This window comes from Lissotriton helveticus, chromosome 5_1, assembly GCF_964261635.1.
Source record: "Lissotriton helveticus chromosome 5_1, aLisHel1.1, whole genome shotgun sequence".
Lineage (NCBI taxonomy): Eukaryota > Metazoa > Chordata > Amphibia > Caudata > Salamandridae > Lissotriton > Lissotriton helveticus.
In genome coordinates this window covers 1,629,153,115-1,629,174,527 of record NC_136065.1, presented here as the reverse complement: position 1 = coordinate 1,629,174,527, position 21,413 = coordinate 1,629,153,115, and the positions used below count along the sequence as shown (strand labels likewise).

The following is a 21,413-nucleotide window of genomic DNA, read 5'->3' as shown; positions in this document are numbered from 1 at the left end:
CTTGAGCCCCAAACTGATTTAAGGTCTATGGTATCCTTCCATAACTCATACCCTCCAGTAACTAATTGATCCAGGAAGGCCTTTGAATATAACAATTTTGTATTTGTAAGTCGAACCTTGGACAGTGGCTGTTTGTTAAATTTAAAATAAAAGGACTCGGGATTGGACTGATTAAAGTCAGTGAAATAAGTATACTTTTTAAGAAACGTTTCTGAACTCCCTTGTGTAGGTGCTGGGCAATGTTCCCACTGAGTAAAATTAACCGCATCCCTTCGGGAAGATGTCTTGTGTAAGAAGTGATTGCCATAATGTTGGTAACAGAACAATTCACCATAATTAGCAGATTCTAAATATAAATCCTCAGCATCAAAAGCAGCATAATATTTCAAATCAGAAAACAAACTCTCCACAGCATTAACATCCCAATCATCAGAACGAATGTTTTGTTTCACCACATCCCCCATATTAACTCTTAGTACATTAGGGACATTAACGACTTCCGTTGGGCCATGAATCTGAAAACGAACTGCATCCCACGCGATTCCATCCAGAACAGGCCACGCTGTGATGTTAACCATAGTCAAGTCTCTTTTTAATCTATGTGTAGAATGTGAAGAGGAAAGTGGGGCCAAAGTTCCATTTAAATGAGTAATGCAAGTTCTCTCCTCGACATAGTGTCCATTCATAATCCGAAAAAAATAAAACACAAAACCAATTGACATAAAAAGGTAAACTGAAAAAAGGACCAGCCAAATGTATATCCAAGGAGGTATCAAAAAATGTTTTTTAAACAGGCTAGCATATACTGCAATTTTAGAGGGTTTTTTCGAGGCAAGGGAAGCAGAGTCAAATGAAAATCTGGATTCCGTGGCTAAACGAGCTTGCAGGTCAGGCATGGACAAATCAGTGGGGTATGTATAGTCTGTCTCATCAAGGTTAGTTCCTGGTAAATTATTCAATAATGGACTGGAAACAGCAGGTAATTCGATGGCCACCTCAGGTTCATTATTAGAAGCAGTGGGCATAATTGAATTTCTCACAATGGAAGGACAGGAAACAGCCGGTGTCATGCTAAGAAGAATCGGCCACTCTGTGTATCTTGACATTGTCAATAGAAATAAACCTGTTTTCCTTACGACCTGGAAGTGGTGGTAAAATGACTGTTCTTGTGCCCTTCACTCCAAGCACTGGGACTGGAGCTCGATAGGAGGGACCAAACTCTTTCTTGTTGTCGATCTTCTCTCGAACCAGTTCTCCAACTTGGGGTAGCCAGCCAACTACCGGGATCTGCAACGCATCATCCGATGTGGAGGGCAAATGTTCCTTTGCAAGAGTGTCTCTCGTCTTTTGTAGATTCTGTAAAACATTGCAATGTTCATCTGCGTCAAAGGAAGTGGCGCGAACCACCGAGTCTAGACCGTCAAGGTCAGGGACGAACATCTTGATGCCAAAGAGCATTTCGTATGGGGTCCGCCCACCCAGAGACCTTCTAGGGAGATTATTAAGAGCACGCTGCACGCCATAGAGGTGAGCCAGCCAGTTTCTGCCAGTGCCTATAACTCGGGCTGTCAAAGATTGCTTTAAATCACGGTTCATTCGTTCAACTACACTATTACCCTCAGGTCTGTAGGGTGACGAAAACTTGACTTGGACCCCCATCGAAGTCATGGCATCCTTATACGCCTTAGAGGCGAAAGCCGGACCCTGATCCGAATGGAAGGTACCACAGGCAAAAATCCCTATAAAGATACGCAAATCTCTGATGACAGTCCGGGAATCAGCGCTGCGATGTGGCCATACCCACACAAAGCGTGTGCATGAGTCAACTGCTACTAAGATGTATTTATACGCAGTATCAGATGAAAATGGACCGCAGTGATCTAAATAAACACAGCCTAGTGGTTTATTAGAAATGTACAACTGAGTCTGAGGCGGACGCGTAGCAGTTGAAGGTTTAATCTGCTGGCATATGTCACAAAGAAGGACATAATCACGCGTCTGTTTGTACAGTCCCCGCCACCAGAAACGTTGTTGTAGTTGCGTTACAGTGGCTGAGACGCCCGCATGCGCAGACGCCACACCTTCATGAGCCGCTGTAATCAAGTCTGTTCTGCGATCCGTGTTGGGAATCAGCCGTTCCCCAACATCAGGAATTGTCACAAAAGGAACCTTTTCGGGACTTAAGTGGTATTTATACTTCGAAGGGAATCCCGAAGGATGTTTACTTCCCTTCTCAGAGGCAGCAACCGCTGCCAAGATGTCGCTATCAATCTTGGTTTTAGACCTAGTAACTGCTGCAACTAAGTATGTAGATACTGCTGATTTCGCCGCTTCATCAGCAAGCGAGTTGCCAACAGCGTGTACTCCCACGCGCTGATGACCGAGAGTATGAATCACATAAACGAGTGGCAACATAGCCTTAAGCTCTGCCACTCGAACCCAGATCATTTTATGTTTTATTGTGCTACCCTTGGAATCATGAAAATCATTTTGAATCCAAAAGAACAAGTTTTCATTGTAAGACTGGACACAGTAGTAAGAATCACTTACAATTAGAGTAGTAACACTTGGATCTGCGTACTCCAAAGCTAGTAAGAGAGCACGAAGCTCTGCCAATTGTGCGGTGCAATCGCCCAGGGGCAACGTGTGTACCTCCCTGGAAATGAACTCATCATTCAACATAGCACCGACCACAATGGCGCATGCGGAAACGTAGGCATGTTTAGAGCCATGCGCAACCTGCGCCGACCCATCAGTGTAAATGATGCAATGGAAGTCTTCCAAAGGTCGCATCGCCAGAGGAGCAGGATGAACGAATTCATACTGCAAGTACTCCTGCGACCGTAAGGAAGCGTCAAAAATAAACATGACATCTGCGGATGACAATGACGCAGCCCACTGAATCCACCGAGGGTGCAAAGCCTTTGAATTTGGTACACTGGCTTTCGTGACTGCCTCTAAATGAGGACAGGGTGTTACCACTAGCATGCGCTTCCCCTGTGACAGAGCACGTTCTTTTAGAATTGCCATCTGTACAGCAGTTAAAACCTTTTCCACTGTGGGAAACCGCATCTCAGCCGAAGTGTACAAGTGTGACTTGTAAGCAATAGGTACCGTGTCACCTTCATTAAAAGTGAGGTACGTGAAACCCACCGTCCCAGGAATTATTCTTATGACCAGGTTGGTGTGGTTATCACGAGTCAGTAAATATTTAGAAGCGAGCAGATCAGCCTGCAAGGATTGCAAAATGGCTGAATGCTCAGGCAGCCAGCATGATTTTGAGAAAGTTGGTTGTATCAAAGCATACAAAGGCTTGATACGCTGGGCATATTCCGGAATGTAAGTTCTGCCGAAATTCAAAAAGCCCAGTAAAGACTGTAATTTTTTCAGTGTCGTTGGTGCGCGCAATTGTGCGCACTTCTCTAAGAAGTGAGGAGCCAAACCTCTACCTTCATTGTTGAGCTCATAGCCCAAAAACAACACTGTGTGTTCAGCAATGTGCGATTTTGCAAAGTTGAATTTGTAACCCATGTCTGCGAAGTTGCAAACAAGAGAATTTACACGACACAGATGCTCCCAAATATCGTCGTCTGTGAGATATATGTCATCCACATACGAAAAAGCATCAGGGTCTAGTGCCTCCAGAATAGAGACAATTCGAGCGGTAAATATACCAGGACTATTCTTGTAGCCCATTGGAAGACGCCGGAATTGCTTTTGGACTCCAGCGCTTGTAAAACTGGTCCATTGGGAGCTAAAGCTGTCCAATCTGTGGGCATAAAAACCATTGGATATGTCAAGCGTTGTCTTGAAACGCTTACGCACGAGACTATCCACTAGGGCAGAGCCGTGGGTATTCTGTACTGCACAGTTACGGCAATGCGAGTTTAAATGCCGGTAATCCAAAACCAAACGATATGATCCGTCAGGTTTATTCACAGTAAAAAGGGGATTATTCATCGGTGACACACACGTTTCAATAACTCCCTGATATTCCAATTGTTCAAGGATTTCCGCGACGGAAGATTTTGCTTCACGCCGAATGGGATATTGAGGTTGAGGCTGCGGCTGAGACCGCAACGGAATTTCGTGGCAAGGCGACAATTTATCCCAACCACATTGGTTACGGTACAGAGCCGGCGCGAGAGCCCGAGCCCACTCTTCTGCAAAATGCTGCGCATGCTCTGTCGAGACAGTGTTCGCGAAACTGGGTAGGATCACCTCCTCCCCTCGCGGCGCCGCGAGCACAAAAGGTGGGGGCCAGTCAGCCTCCGAAAGCAAAATATCATATGTAGAAGACAGATTCTCCCAAAATACACCTTTAACGGTACGCTGTATGTCACCTTCAATTAACAGGACAATTTCATATAGTCTTTCAGGGGGAGCAAGTCTCGTATCCGCTGTTTCTATCACAACGTAGACATCAGTCGCTGTCACCCTCAGTAGTGGACGCAGCGCCTCTCTGACTATGGTTATCTCCGCCGCGCTGTCCAGCAAGGTCAGAGCCCACGTCAGATTCCGAAGCCGCGTTCTCACTATCTGTGGCATATCGATGCGCTGTTAAGGCTGCGACTTTCTTTTTCGCAAACTGCGGACGCCTAGGCGTAGAATCCTCCTGCTTCACTGCGTCGTCCGTCTGGCGGGACTGACCACGTCCTTGTTGGCCACCACGTCCACGTCCACCCCCTCCTCCTCCACCGGTCTTCGTGGCCGATGTGTCCTGAAAGGAACGAGGAGAGCGTTGATCAGAACCCTGAAAACGATCAGGTGATTTAATCATCGCGCGGTCGCGCAAATCATAAACTTTTTCGGATGGCGCAGGAGCTTGTATTGCAGGAAAAGTACCCTGAGTCTGCACTGTCTGCTTCCCCTGTGTCTGTTTTTTAGGCCAATTCGATTTCTTGGACTTGGGCTGGGCATCTGTCACTGCAGATTGTCCCTGTGGTTGTTTTTTATCCTTCACTGGAAAATATTTCAGACCTCTACTTGTGCGGCCAATCGTTTTATAAGCGGCCACCACAATCTTTGCTAACTGGCGGGGTTTGTCGGCATCGGGCAGAGCAGCCAAAGCATTCGACACCTGAAAGTTAACTGCATCTCCTTTTACATTGGAGAGAATGAGATCACTTACAATCTCAAAAGAACCACACAGGCGCATACCCAATTCAACCGCTGCCTCTGGACCGTGATCATTCTGAACACGTCTAACGATTTCAGGCAGGGCAGTCATAGACGGGGTGCCAAAGCACCTTGTATAAACTGCCGCAAATGTTTTCCCCCAGCTGTCACAGTCAGCAAGTTCAGGAGTAATATCCTTCGGTAGAGTAATCGTCAACATTCTATGTTTATCAGCAGGAGTAGAATTCGGAAAAACCGCCTCCAGTTGATCAAACTTCTCCGCTAGCCAGAATGGGAAGTCATCGTTGTCAACAGGACGCGCACCAAAAACCGAATTTACCATCACTGGATTGAGACGCATTCCGCCTCGTTCCATGGGAGCGGCCGCACCCCCCTGGGGACCACCAGGAAGATGTCGACCAATGTATTGCACTAAAGCACGAATCACGGAAATGGAAACTACATGTAGCCTGCAAATTTCTGCCAGGGTACAAGCCCCGTGATTCGGGTGCGGGGTAAAGCCACCCAATGCAGGCCAATTCGTACCTGGAATCGAGAGTGGACCTAACCTCGCACGGGACAAAGAGTGGGGGAGGGCGCCATCAAACCAAACTCGATGCTGCCAATGATCAATAGGTATTTCCAATGCCCTGTATGGCGTATATTCAGCCGGGACATCCGAGGCGGTGTAGGAGTGGTACAAACCAGAATTAGCGTCCACAGCCGGAAACGTAACCCAAGAGTAAAACAACTCGTAAGGAAACGCCGGATCTGCACTAACCACGAAAATCACAGCCATCCCATCTACTGGGACCTGGTACGTCTGAAGATGGTTGCGTACCGCTACGCGACTATGCTGTGCAATAGCCACCGCAGCCGCCATCACAGAATCGGAAACAAGAAAACACAAAGAATACTTTGTAGCACAACTGGGTAGTAATTCAAAGAAACCGTTTAAGTAAGAATCAAGCTTGAATAAAGACCTATTTCAAAAAATAGGTAGGTTTCACCAACACCCCGTTTTCCGGAAACGGACGTGAAGGGGTTAAGGCATGAACGATAAACTACTCGAGTGTCATGATATAAGACCACCGAAACCGTTGGGCGCCATGTTGCAGGGTTTCTGTACTCACACAGAACTGTGCACAGAGGAGTGGAACCTCGGCAAATTAGGATGTCCCAAAACTTACCTTAGCAACCAACTCACCCCTTACCGAGCTAGCTACAGTGTCTCATTGGACATATCAAACACCCAATGTTTAGACAAACCAGAACATGAACTTACAGTACCTCAGGGTACGTGGGACTCATGAACACTCTTTCGTTATATTATCATTACAAACCAGAACATGGAGTAAAGAAGACACATGTGCATTTGAAATGTTTATTTACTAATGCCGTCTTCTCAGGCGCAGTATCTTTGATAATACAAGTATACTTATTATCAGTAGCAAAATTATCAGCATAGTTACTAAGACATAAAAAAGCGAATGGTGACAGCATGTTAACATGCTGTAATGAATAAGAGTTAACAACACTTATATCTCACCCTCCCTAACACATATATTATATTATTAGCTAAGAAGGTCTCTTTGGGTTGTTTTAGGGCGGGCCCATACCTTAGTGTCCTAGCATGAAGGAATCACATCAGCATACACCAGCTCTCTCTGCATGTGCACCGCATCAAGTGTGTTAACAATTCTCGTGCAAAGCAATATCAATCCCGCCTCAAGCCCAAGTTGGCAAAGGCTGCACTTGTGTTATGACTATGAAGGCGTGGAGATCAGACCTCATAACAATTCCATATCGTGTTGCTCCTGAAACTTCAGAACTCTCCGTGCAGACATGGTTTATTAAACAAGACTGATATCAGAGCAATAACATATTATTCTCACATACACCACGGCAAACCACTAGGTTGAAAGCTAAGTCAACAAGTAAGGGTCGTGTGCAGAAGTTGCAAGAAAGGAAAAATGGCGTTTAAATCTGAAATGTACCTATGCTAACTTAACACGATATAAGGATATATAGGAGCTATACAACACCTTCTCTTCTCCGCCCTGCAAACACGCAGGCAAGCCCTCACCTGTAAGCCATGCATATTCTTTTACTTTTGCCTCGTCAATATATATATATATATATTTTTTTTTTTTTTTTTGATTTTCGAAAACCTTTATTGAAGGCCATCACTGTTAAACACGCATGGTGCCTACAACCCTGGTCGGGCCGGCAGCGTAGGGGACAACAAGGACAGCAGTATTACCAGTGCATAAGTAAACAGCAAGCTGCCTACAACCACTTAGGGCCAGCTGCGTCAAGTTAAACATTGCACAAGAAACTGATCAAGTTGTAGGGAGGCCTACAGGTCATGTGAAGCATAAGACAATATAGTGTAATCAGGAGCTTGCTAGTTCAACGACCCGTGGCCCGAGAGGGATACAGCTAGCGTATGGGAGCAAGGGGTGCGGTCGTTCCCCAGCAGGGTTGTCGGTCTCTAGATGACTCATGTAGTCCTTGTTGCCTCGTTGTGACCAATGACCTATGTGTCCGTGTGCGTGGATGAAAACAAGGCCAGGGTGGCCTTAGAAAAGGAAAGAGAACAGTAACAATAAAGGAACAGCAACTGTACATGTCGTGGCGTGGCATGTGGTGTGAAACGTCTCGCGAGTTCCAAGGGTGGGAGGAGGGGTCAGTCAATAATCATGGTGCCCGGGACCCCCACCGGGGCAGAGCATAGATGCCTTTCAATCACTTGGGAAGAGTTTCAGGGCCCCCTGCTTCGGAGGGCTAAAGCAAGTGAACTCTATTCGCATTAAATAGGATATTGATGGCTGCCAAATGTGTTGGAATGTCTTTTCAGTGTTCGCTATGTTATGAGACAGTCTCTCTATAGCAAGTATAAGCCACACTCGGACAAACCACTGAGCTATGGAGGGGGGCGTGGTTTGTTTCCATGTGCATGCTATGAGCTGCCACGTTGTTAATAGTAAATGGCTTATAAGGGCCCAATCCACCCCAGTCATTGCCGCTAGGGTAGAGGGGCGTATAACCAGGACCACCGATGAAATCGGGTATCCCACAACGGCCTTAATGTGTCCTAGGACCTCCTTCCAGAAAGTAGGTATCACATGACATGACCACCATATGTGGTACAGAGTGCCTTCCTCCTTCCCACATCACCAACAGAGGTTGGATACTGTGCAGTATATGATGGCAAGCCGGGAGGGTGCTTAGTACCATTGAAGCATCAATTTGTATGCGGTTTCACCAGAGGCAAGGCTGCGATATGTTTTGGGGATATCTTGCCATAGTTTTTCCCGTTGCTTGGGAGAGTCCTCCCGGGGTCACGTCTTGCCACGCGGTCTGGTAGCGATGTGTGCGCATCGGAGTCAAGTGTTGTATCACCTGATAGGTCTTAGTGAGAAGACCTCTAGTGCCCTCAAAGGCCCGCACCAGTTTTTCGAGCAAAGTAAAAGGGAGCGTCGCCGCAGCATGGAAATCAGGAGCATAGAGCCAGAGTCGCAGTTGCATGTATTGATGGCGTGCCGTGTGGGGCAACGTAAATTCTGGCCGGCAGTCATCAAAGGACTTGATGGCACCCTCTGTAAATAAGTCGCAAATCGTACAACACTCCCGTCGCTCCATCCACCAAACAGCTGCTTTGACAAGCCCGGGCGTAAATCCAGGTTGAGCATGATAGGAGTGTTTGGGGACAGAAACGTGGTCAGTCCCTTTTTGACCGCTATTTTGGTTGGCGCCGCGACATATGCACTTCGGGGTCAGGCATGCTTAGGTAGCCAAGCAAGGTCCCACAGTGGCAGCACACCACTGCACGGGCTATGTGGAACCAATGCTTCTCACTCTCCCGCTCAACCCACTCAGAGATGTACCTCAGATGCGCTGCCCACTAGTACTCCTGTAGGTTTGGGCATGCCAGACCTCCTCTTTCCCACGGACGCATCAGAAGCGAATGCGTTACCCGCGGTCGCCTCCCGTTCCACACAAAAGCACGCAATTCTCTCTGGAAACGCTGAATATTCGCCTGTGGGATCGAGGTTGGCAGTGTCTGAAACAGATAAAGGACCCTCAGTAGAATGTTCATCTTAATAATGTTGATGCGTCCCAGCCATGAAATATGGAGGGGTTTCCATCTCTGATGGTCAGCCAGTAATGAACGGCACAGTATCGCCCAGTTTATACGCGACCGAGTGTGGGGGTAAGTTGAAGCCCCAAGTACATGATGAACGTCTCCGTCCATTGGAAGTGGGTCAGCCCCTGCAGCATTCTGGCCTCAGGGGCCGGGACATTGATGCTGAAGGCAAATGATTTAGAGAGGTTGATCTTGAAGTTGGAGACATCTTCAAAGGACTGCAGATTTTTGACCACGCATGGGAGCGACACTTGAGGCTGGGTCAGCGTGAGCAGGAGGTTATCCGCAAAGAGGTTAATCTTATGAATTTTGCCCCCTAGCTCCCTCACCCGTATAGCCAAGGGCTCTACCGCTAACGCAAAGAGGAGGGGCGAAAGTGGGCACCCCTGCCCCATGCCCCGATGTAATGATATTGGCCTTGTGGCACGACCATTGAGTCAGAAACAGGCTGTGGGGGCCACATACGACCGCATGATCTCCGAGATGTACTCCCGTCCCAGGCCTATTTTATTCAACGCGGCGCGGAGATAGGACCAGTCGACCCGGTGGAATGCCTTCTCCATGTCAAGCGAGAGGAGGCATGTAGGAATATTCAACAAGGTGCGCTATGCGACAGACATTGTCCCCGCCCTGCCGGTGACAGATAAACCCCACCTGGTCACGGTCAATGAGGCTTGGCTGGTGTGGCTTGAGACACAATGCCAATATTTTAGTGAAGATCTTGCCATCAGAGTTGAGCAAAGCTATTGGGCAATAAGAAGAACACAGCGCTGGATCCTTACCCACCTTAAGGATAAGGGTGACCTCTGCCATGGCCATGGTGGGGGTGAGGCCCTTGTCTCCCGTGAAGGAATTATACACTTGCAGGAGGTGTTCCTGCAGCTGCGGGAGAAAGACGTGGTAAAAATGTACAGGCAGCCCATCCGGCCCTGGTGCTTTCCCTTGGGGGAGATTCTTGACGGCTGCACCTAATTCCTCCATGGTAATGGGCCTATCCAGGAAGGATGCGTGGTGTGCAGACAGGGGTCCCCATTCACAAGCAGCTAGGAAGGAGTGGAGTCTCGTGTGAGAAAGGTCTTCCCAGAAATACAGCCTCTGGTAATAATCACGGAACCGCTTTATCTTTTTCTGCTGTTGCCCACGTGGCATCACCTGTCTAAATCTTGGCAATGTGTGCATTTGCCTGATGCTGCCACAATTTACCAGCCAGAAGTCTGCACACTTTGTCCCCCGTCATAGTATTTCTGCCGCAGAGACAGCAAGGCCCGCTCTGCCTTTCCCGTGGGATGGACACGCAACTGGCCATGCAGCACTGCTAGTTGCCTTTTAGTACGGCGGGTGGGGGCTTCTTTGTTCGTACTCTCTAACAGTTTAATCTCTGTAATGAATTTAGATTCTCCCAGTTTCGCTTCCCTCCATCTGGCAATGGCAATGGCAATGGATGTTATCATACCCCAGATCGTTGCTTTGAACCCATCCCACAGAGTGTGCAAAGAGATCTCGGGGGAACTGTTAAGTTGAAAGTACTCCTTTATATCCTTCTGTATCTCTTCCACGTCAACCGGGTTTCGCAACAGATGTGAAGGCATGTGCTTGTCAATATATTGACAACCGTGTACCTCCTCCATACACATTTGCACAGAATCACAGCTGCAGCAGGATTACATGACCATTGCTCTGTGCCTTCTGCAAAGATGCTGAAGATTAGAAGAGCATGTATTCTGAAGGGTTATCTGACCCACTTACAGACACTGTGATAAACTCGGACCGCTTTCAGCCTCAGCTTTAGAACTCTCAATTGTGGCCCAGTATATACACCTGTAGGCATGCGCTATGTTAGAGCAATATGCTACACCAAAGAAATACAGAAACACAACATCCTGGAAATAACTAACACTCTTAGGGCCAGATGTAGGTACATTTTATTTTACCACCTCTTAAATACCGCATCATACCGACTCGGTATTTAAGAAGTGGTAAAATAAAAGTACCGAGATGTAGGTAAATACAGATGTGCATTTACCGATTCGGAAACAATCGGTATTTACCGATGCGGTAAATACCGACCGGTAAATGCCCATGCATTCCTATGGGCTTTGAAGCCCATAGGAATGATTGGGCATTTACCGGTCGGTATTTACCGCATCGGTAAATACCGATTGACACAAGGGTGCAGGGGGTGTCACTTTGACACCCTCTGGCACCCCCAAAAGAGGCTCAGGTGCCATGTGGCAGGCATACCTGCCCTAAGGGCAGGTCTGCCTGTCATATGGCATAGGTGTGCATGCACACATGTGCAAGCACACCAGAATCGGTATTTTACCATCAAATAGTATTTGATGGTAAAATACCGATTTTTTAATGCTTGTGGGACTCAGAAGAGTCCCACCTACATATCAATTTTCCCTATTCCGTAAAAATACCGACTCGGTATTTTACATAATCGGTAAATTTACCTATCGGTAAATTTACCGAGTCTGTAAAATACAGGGCCCTACATCTCAAATTGCATTTACCGGTCGGTAACGGCCGAATTCGGCCGTTACCGACCGGTAAATGCCTACCTACATCTGGCCCTCAGAGAACACAAGATTAAGTAAAGCATAAAATATAAACACAAGCTAAACCGCTGACATGGATTACTTTAACATGTTTTACATTAATTGTTCAGTAATTGGATCACTATTTTTGCCAGAAAAAATAAGGACATGAAAATATGGCCCGAAAAGAACCTGCTTCAATGTCCGTTTTTAATTACTAGCATGTCTATACCCGGAGAAATCCGTGCCTCTTAAAGCCCTGCTTCACTGCTCATGCTGCATCTCTTTAGTCTCACTGACACCCACACTGCACCTCTCCAGCACCACTGGGATCCACCCTGCACCTCTCCAGTTCCACTGGATACACACTGCATCTCTCCAGCCATACGAGATCCACACTGCACCTCTCCAGCACCATTGGATCCACCCTGCACCTCTCCAGTTCCACTGGATCTACACTGCATCTCTCCAGCCATACGAGATCCACACTGCACCTCTCCAGCACCATTTGGATCCATCCTGCCTCTCCAGTTTAACAATTTGATTCTCCAGCGGAACGTTGAGCATTGAGCAGAATTTTCCTTCTTTATCACATTTTAATACTATAACCATTCACGTTCCTCACTCTAACGCCTTCTCTCCACTCTCTCTAATCCCCTCGTAGTTTGTTTCCTCTTCCACTGGCCATCTGTCTGGGAGACCACTCTATTTTTCCTGCCACTTCACTTTTCTCGCCTACATCCCTTCTGACTCCCTCTTCTGACTGCTTCATGTCTCTCTTTAATATCTCTCCTTCTAAACCCCCTTCTCCCAACACTCATACTGTATCTTATCTTTTTCCTCTGTGTATCTTTCTCCTTTGCTTCTCTGTGTCCAATCCCATTTGCCTCACGGCTCTGTTTGCATTTTGCCTTTTTCTCTCTCCTTCTAAGATGTTCACTGTCCATCGCTTTCATTCTTTCTTACACTGATTTCTTGCATCTCTTATTTCTGATCCTTCTCTCACGTCTCTGTCTTTTTCCTCGCAGAGGTGCATCCGGAAGGGCCCGAAGTTTCTGCACTGGATCCCCTCCATCTCCTCAGCTCTGTCCACCCGCCCTTGGCTGCGCGTCCCGTTGGGAGAGCTCACCATCCTCACGGTGCTGACGATGGCGCTCTTCAACTTTGTGAGTATTGACCATGCCTCAGACCACTCAGAGCTCAGGCTGTCCCCTTGTAACAGCACATTTCTCTCCAGGCATGCAAAACTTGTTCAGAACTGAAGTCATTGCCATCATAATAGTGTTGTTGTTATAGATTTTATTATATGTTTACATGCTCACTAGTGCACTGCACTCAAAAGTATCTGCACTATGTTATTTGATGGAAATTTGTTGAGTGCGACAAAAGCCCCAGAGGGCATCCCGGTGCAACTGGAAGGGAAAGCCGCTCCAGCAGACCTCACAACCTGAAGTAAGACTGAAGAAAGAGAAACATTTCCAATTGTTTGCAGAAAGAGAGATGATCAAGTAAGGATTTGAGAGAAAGCGGGAGAGAATTCCAAAGCTTAACAGCCAAATAAGAGAAAGAGCTGCCACCCAGGTAGGATCTCTTAAAAGAAGGGTGACTGCAATAAGTTTAGCCGAAGAGGAGCAAAGGCTGTGGGTAGTCAGATAGGGCTGGACTTTTTTCCTGCAATAGAGGAAACCTGTGCTGTAGAAAGCTCTGTGAACCAGGCAGAGTGCTTTTATTCAGTGTGGCATAAAATAGGCAGGCAGTGAAGATTGTTAAGATGAGAAGAGGTTGAAGTAAATGAAGACAAGTTGAGAACAAGTCAAGCTGCAGCAGTTCTGAATGATCTGGAGATGCTGTGCAAGGCAGTTTGGAAGACCAAGATAGGGAGCATTGGTGTATCAAGGCATGAGCTTACAATGGAGTGGACAATGGCTTTATGGGAAGGTAGAGGAAGAAGAGTGACAATCTTCCTTAGCAACCGGAGAAGGATGAAGGATGACCTGGCAACTTGGTTAATCTGGAGGACAAAAGCTAGATTTTAGTCAAAAATGATATCCAGATGTTTGAGTGAATGAACTGATGCCCAGGGATCCTCTAGCTTAGAAGACCACCACGAGGAGGACCTATGATGGAAGGCTGACCAAGACATAAAATCTCTGTTTTATAACAATTTAACTTGAGGCAATAGTTCTTTATTCAGCAGGCAATGATAGATGTGCAAGAACAAAAGTTTGCTACAGTCAGATCTGGGTGCTTGATGATTGAGACATCTGATAATAGAGATCTGGGTGTCATCTACTTAAAACATGGCATCCAGACTGAAAGACCAGATGAGGCAACATGCAACATGGTAGAGAGGCAAGTGCTGACTGGGGGTAAGGGAGGAGTCCTGTAGGTCAGATGGGAGACAGAAGACCTGGAAGGGAGGGAGGCACACAAATTATATTCTTGTGACGTTGAACTTTGATAGCCTTCTGAGGGCCCATCTAGAAAAGCATGTCAATATGGGGTGGGAGATGAAATTGAAAGCGGCCGACCAGTCCAGCAAAATCCGAATGACAGAGTTCCCCTGATCTAGCAGAGGTCTGAGGTTGTCTGTGACTGAAACTAAAGTGATGTCTGTACTGTGGTAAGGGTGGAAACCTGACTGCAAAAAGTCCAGAAGGTGGCCACTGTCTAGGAAGGAGAGCTGTTTGTTCATTCCCCTCTCGAGGATCTTGGATGGGAAAAGGAGAGATATGGGATGGTAATTCTTAAGGATTTTCAGATACTTAAGGAGAGGGTCTTTCCAGCTATTTATAACCACTGTGGTATTAACAGGGGGATTGCAAAGATTAATGAGGACGGTGCTGATGACTTCTGCTACCAGTTGAGCAAATCTAGGGGGGCAGCCTGATTTAGCGGACCTAACGCCGGAGAGCAAAAGGTTCTCTGAAAGGCAGCTGCAAGCCATAAGAAAGGCTGTGTCATGGCAATGAGCTGAATGTGTGATAAGGAGTGTCAAATCTGGGAGGAGCTGGGGTAGGAAGCTAACTTGATTCAATATTTTCTTGATTAAAAAATATGTGAGATCGTGATATAATTCTTGACAGGGATGAATTGCTTAGCTGCAAGCCGTGGAGGAAAGAAGCTCTTCAATAACCCTAAACAATTCACGGGCAGGCTTCTCTGGTCAGATTCTGATATCTTTTTTTAACGTCATTCATATATTTTTTTTGTCGAGAGGTCTGTTGGAAAGGCTCCATTGTCACTATGAGAATTTACAGTGGCTTTTACTGGTATCTAGTACCACCATATTCCATGTAGCAGAGGATGAGCGTCTGAGTTACTGTGGATTTTAGAGGGGCCATTGCATCAATTGCTCCTGAGAGCCATCTGAGCTGGAGACCCATGCATTGAAGAATTCGGTATTTACAGATGGAAATATCGGGTGACCAGGTAGAAAGAAGTATATGAAGGGCAATGAGAGATTGGTCAGAGGTATTTTAGCAATGGCAACAAGGTGGAACTTTTGGGACCAGAGGGTTTTTGGGCATGAAGTGAGAAGAGTAAAAAGTATGGCTAGGCGATCACTCCAAGTCAATGGAAAAGGAGGGAAAGGGGAGTTGTCTCTCAGGTTGGAGAAAATATGGCCAATGAGATAGCCATACGTATGAGATGGAAGTGTCGTTTTCCGTGAGAGTTAATGAGGGCTAAACATACCTGGGAGCTAAAATCCTCCAAATGAAAATTAAAGTCACCCAGAAACAAAAAGTTGGAATATTTGATAATAAAATGGGCAATCAAATGAGCTACGTTTTTTGAGAAGACCCATTGTTGGAGCCAAGGGAATATATAACAGAGCATCGGAGTAATAAACGGTGCCATGAAGATTAACAGAGAATAGTGCAATTGTCCCCAACAGATGTAGTGGGATTGTTGTGAGGGAGCATGTGAAAGAGGGGTGATCAAACAATAGCTATGCCTCCGCTCGCTTGCCCTCGCATTCGGGGTGTGCCATGGTGGATGGAGTAGTTGGGTGGATGGTGAAGATATGCCAGGAGAGGAAGCTTTGTGTAGCCAGAAAGGAAGTTCTCACCAGGGCTATTTGAAGAAATAGGCCTGAATGTCGAGGTGGTTTTAGGAAGTGGGCGTCTATTAACCCAAAGGTATTTATGCACAATGACGGCAGTGATCCTGCGAGAAGTAGACGCGCTGGGGGGGTTCACAGGTGAATAAGGGATAGCAGATCCAAGAGGAATTACACATTTCTGGCCCTACTGGACACAGGGCCCATACAGGAGGACGAAAGATGATGGGCATTTAAACTATGAAAGTCAGAGCTTCAACTTACAGAGAACAAAGTAAAATAGCTGGCATGAGAACCACATACAAACAACATTCCTGAGTAAAGCAGGTAATAGGTCATGTGAAGGAAGGGGGGAAAGAAGGAGGCAGTAGGGAGGGCAAGATGTGGGTGAGATTAACATGAGGGGTGGGTATATGCATATTCAGATGACACAGGTTCAAGGAAAATTATATCAAGTGTTGGTCGGATTGGAAAGTTTTTTTTTTCGTTTTTTTTTTTTTTTACTGTAAATACATAAGGATTCAGACAATCTAATCCTTGCTGACGAAGAGTTGTAAATCGCTGTCACAGCTCTACAAGAGAGTTAAGTGGGGGCTCTTCTGTTGGCACCCAGAGATGAGTCTGGCTCCGGGGTACATGACTGCTAGAATGGCATATAAACTGGACGCAGTGGCGCAGACCGGGGCTGCATTTCCATAATCTACTTTGAATAGGAATAAGTATTGTACCGCATGTCTCACGTTGTTTTGCTGGTGAAAGGATTTACGCTTTTTGACCGCATATAAAATAAAGTGACTGGGGTTTTGTCAGTAATTTGTTGTGGAGATAGTGGCAGCTGCTCACGGGAAGCAGCAGTGGGAAGGGAGGGAAGAAAATTACTTACCTGCCAGCCGGCCACTGCTGCCTCTCCTTTGTCTTCTTTCTGGCTTTTGTGCAAGAAAGAAGTACCCAGGCTCCCAAGCTCCCCATAGCCAATCGCAACGCTGCAATGCAGCGTTGTGATTAGTCTGAGCGTGGTTCGGAGCTCAGCCAGGAAATGGGGGCCTGGGCATGTTCTCCACCCAGGCGATAATGCAGAGTACCCACCACTCCTCCCCCTGCTCCTCCATCACCAGAGCAGCCCCCCCGCCCGCAAAGCTGCCATGCAGCAGGATTGGAACAATAAAATTATTATAACGTCAAGATGTTATGTCTTTATTTCTCAGCATACAATCACATTCTGTTCTCTGATTACATCATAGCCAATAATAACCACACCTTAACACCTCCCAGCAAGTTATGTATTTCCTCTATTGAGTCCACCTAGAACTGCAAGGGTCTTAGCACACATAGTCTGAGGACACTACAGCTATGTCTCTGCTTCCATAGCTAGTTTGTGTGTATGTTTATCCCTCTGTTAGTATCATCCTGCCTGTGCCTCTGTCTGTATTACTGCCTGTCCCTCTGACTGTGCCTTATGTGTGCTTGCTTGTCTCCTGTCTTCTGCCACATATAACTTAAACCCTTCTCTGTTTTGCCACAGTTCTTCCTGCCTGAAGATGCCTGCTCCACTCAAAATGGCACTGGAGGCTACAACCTGAACTCGCAGTCACTGCTGGCCACCCCGGTGAGTCTAAGTGGAGGGCGGCTCTCCTGTTGCCTCAGGTGCAGTATGTGCTGGACCTCTGAAGTTTGGGTTTTGGTGGGTCTACAAGAGAGCAGCTGGTAACTTTTATCACTGGGCTCCTCTTGATGGCCACCAGAAAAGATCCAAGGTTTCTGAAGAAGTACATTGGGCTGGTGTGACTCTGGACCGCTACCTCTTCCCTGGCCCTCGCTTCCTTGAGCTGTGTGCAGCCTGCTCATGGTGTACATTCATACTCTGATGCATGTGTTACCTTGGTGTTGCATCTATTTGTTGAGGAGAACCAGAGGCATTCAATTCTCCGTGGTGCAGAGAGCCATATATGTAAATATATATTACTTCCACACTGTCATGGCAGACAGAAAACACTAGGGGCCAGATGTAGGTAAATATATTTTACCGACTCATAAATACCGAATTTTACCGATTCGGTATTTATGAATCGGTAAAATATAAGGAGGGAGATGTAGGTAAATCCAGATGTGGATTTACCGAATCTGTAAAAGTCGGTATTTACCGATTCGGTAAATACCGACCGGTAATGCCCATTCATTCCTATGGGCTTTGAAGCCCATAGGAATGAATGGGCATTACCGATTCGGTATTTACCGAATCGGTAAATACCGAATTTCACAAGGGTGCAGGGGGTGTCACTTTGACACCCTCTAGCACCCCCAAACCAGGTTTGGGTGCCATGTGGCAGGCATACCTGCCCTAAGGGCAGGTCTGCCTGTCATATGGCACAGGTGTGCATGCACACATGTGCATGCACACCGGAATCGGTATTTTACCATCAAATTGAATTTGATGGTAAAATACCGATTCGGTAACGCTTGTGGGACTCAGAAGAGTCCCACCTACATATCAAATTTACAGAATCGGTAAAAATACCGATCGGTAAATTTACAGAATCGGTTAATTTACCGAGCGGTAAATTTACCGATTCTGTACACATATGCCCCCTACATCTCAAAATCCTTTTACCGGTCGGTAACGGACAAATTCGGCCGTTACCGACCGTTAAAACCCTACCTACATCTGGCCCTAGGTCTTTGTGTCTACTAATTAATACCCGTCATAATTGTCAAATTCTCAACTTAATATCTGTCTTTACGTTGTCTGTCCCAACTATTGCTCCCTTTTGTTATGCCATCAGAATATCAGTGAAAAAATGTCAAGAGGCCAAAATATGAACTATCAAGAACCAAAATATTGCTAAGTTAAGTATTTACAGAGTATTACAGGTTTACTATACTTCACTTCACTTCACTTTTTCACTTTGAATATATATTTATTTTAAAGGTATGTAGACGTTGAGCTAAGAAGAGTTAATCTATATTTGCTATAAGCACTTACCTTCATGGTATTTTGGGTCTCAATCTTTAGGTCTTCCTATGTTGACCCCTCAATATTTTGACATACTACCTGCCCGTTTTGAGTCATACGCTTTTTTAAATTGTTACTGTGCTTCTTTTCCATAAGATAACGGTTCTGAGATGGTTGTTTTACCGAAGGTCCTTTCTGTGCTGCATACGATCCCAAAATTAGACTTTCAAGCTCATTGCCAGGCAAGTGCTGTGCAGGGTTCTGCACTGGCATCACTGTCTCCCACCATCACAAACCAAAGGGGTCCCACGCTTTCCCTCACGGAGGCCATGCACAGTGATGGGTTTTCATGCATTACCCATTACTAGCCTCATAGCTTCCAGTGGAATCTCATTGATTCCCCTCACTCTCCCATATACTTCAGTGGTGTCTCACTCAAATGCCAGCTCACGGCCTTTATTCACGACCCTAGGCTTCACAAAAGTGATATCTACTAACAGATGAATGAATAAATGAAATAATTTGATAATGCTCACGAATCACCCCCACAGGGGTATCTCAGGGCACAGTCAATACAGCAGAATAGATACTGAGTTACAACAGAACAGTTTTTAGTGCTTATTGTAGTCAGGACGGGTTCCAACATGAAATAGCAGTTTGTTCCAAAGGGTGGGAGCCAGATAGGAAAAGGATCTTCCACCCCATCCAGATCGTCGGATACGGGTGCAGATTCTACCACCACCAAAGGAGACCACAGAAGTATACCACAGGGTGGCAAACCAGTGGCCAGGGAGGGGTTTGCAAGGAAGCAGGGGAATCACATGATAGTGGAGCGGATGGACAAACCCTTCACTATGTTCCCATCAATGCCCTTAAACAGTTCGATGAAGTCTCACACAAGGCTCATCACTGGCCTCTTACGCTTCAGGCAGGTCCAACCCATTGATGAGCGTGGACGTTTCCCTGGAGACACGCTCATTCCACATCTCAGATGTTGGCACATCTGCAGTACATGAATGGATTAGGGATACTTTGTTCCTGTTGTGCGTTCAGTTTCCCAATCTACTACTCTAGACAACCCCCCAATTTTCAGCAGTTCTCAAGCGCTTACAAATAAAACAGAAAGGGAAAATCTTAGGTAAATGTATGTAAAATAAACTGATCAGTTTTCACAATTGAGCATAATACAATCGGTGTCTAGTGGGTTTTCTTAGTAAAATACAATGACATGGCTACATTTGATCACTTATGTGCCAAATGTTTAGAGTAAAAACTGCAACCTGCAATATATGAAAGAAATAATACAATAAAAGGACTGTTGGAACGGAAAAATCAAAATGAGTGAGAAAATATCTTGTTTGTCTGTTAAGAATATGCAACTAGACGATTAACTACACAGAAAAAAATTAGTCGCAGCTTATGAATATTTTTACATGAAATAATTACGTACATGTGATTTCAATCTGACTTGAAACTGAGGAGCAAATGTACATTTTGGCGGGAAGCCCGTTTTTTCTGCCAGGGCGACGGAGAGAATTACAGCATCACCCGGACGGAGATGCCGTCCGCCGAATTTAGAAATGACTGCAAAGTTGCCAGTCATTTCTAAAGCATTGTCATTAATCGCCATCATGGCAGTTACTGTCAGTGCTTTTCGCTGTTTGGTGCAGAGCTCCGTCAACATGATGGAGCCTTACATCAAACTGGTTTCTTAAAAAGAAAATCCCAAAGCAGGATTTTCTTTTTGAAAATAAAATAGTTAATGCCCCCCTCGCTTTAGAAGTCATCTCTCAAGGTGAATGGGACGGAGGGGGGCATTTAGTTTTTTACTATCCCTTACCACCAGGGTTTGCCTGGCGGTGACAGTATGTAAACATCCATACGTCTGCCTATCCTAATTGGGCAGACGGACATATAGCCAATTCTGTGGCAGACCTTACTCCGTTAGGTTGTCAGCAAAGTTTGGCCAGAGCGGTGACTGAGTAGTCACTGCCGTAGTCAACCCTATGGCCCGCCTGCAAATAAATAGAGCAGGCGGACCACTGTGTTGGCGGGGAGGGAATGCAGTTGCCATTGTGGCTGAGTTTCTTCCCCACCAACAATTAAGTTGGCCGCTGAACCTTTAAAAGGAAAAAGGAATACATCAAAACATATGGCTTAGTATATAGGCAATAGGGAAAATACATGAAACATACAAATGTTGAAAAAAGGAATGCAAGGAAAATGTATGAAGGCATAACAATGTGTGAATTTGGATAAGGGTTCCCCATCAGAATGGTTTCACCTGCCTGTCTTCATCTTCCAGAGAGGGAACAATCCAGCTGCAGCCTGATTGGCTATCTACCAATTTTAAGCAGTTTTCAGTTTGATTTACAATGGACTGAGCATAAAATCTGTAAGTCCACTCCAACAAATTGAGGAATCTCACAAACGCCTTTCTGAAGGTTTGGAGATGTATGCCTGTTCCCCCTTGGTACCAACTAACCATGACACTCTGCCAGAGGCCGTGCTATTCTTCCCTTTACCTGCATGAAGACCAGGGCCGTCTTAACAGCATTTTAGGCCCCTGGGCAAAGCAGTGCACTGGGCCCT

General features: G+C 46.1%; 1 protein-coding gene across 1 annotated transcript in view; it reads left to right on the top strand.

Moving 5' to 3' along the window:
• ADCY4 (adenylate cyclase 4) overlaps positions 1 to 21,413 on the top strand; it is a 337,742-nt gene that overhangs the window by 278,098 nt on the left and 38,231 nt on the right. The window contains exons 17-18 of the mRNA XM_078644832.1: positions 12,837 to 12,974; positions 17,394 to 17,477. Coding sequence (XP_078500958.1) covers positions 12,837 to 12,974; positions 17,394 to 17,477 — 222 coding nt within the window. The remainder of the gene's footprint in view (positions 1 to 12,836; positions 12,975 to 17,393; positions 17,478 to 21,413) is intronic.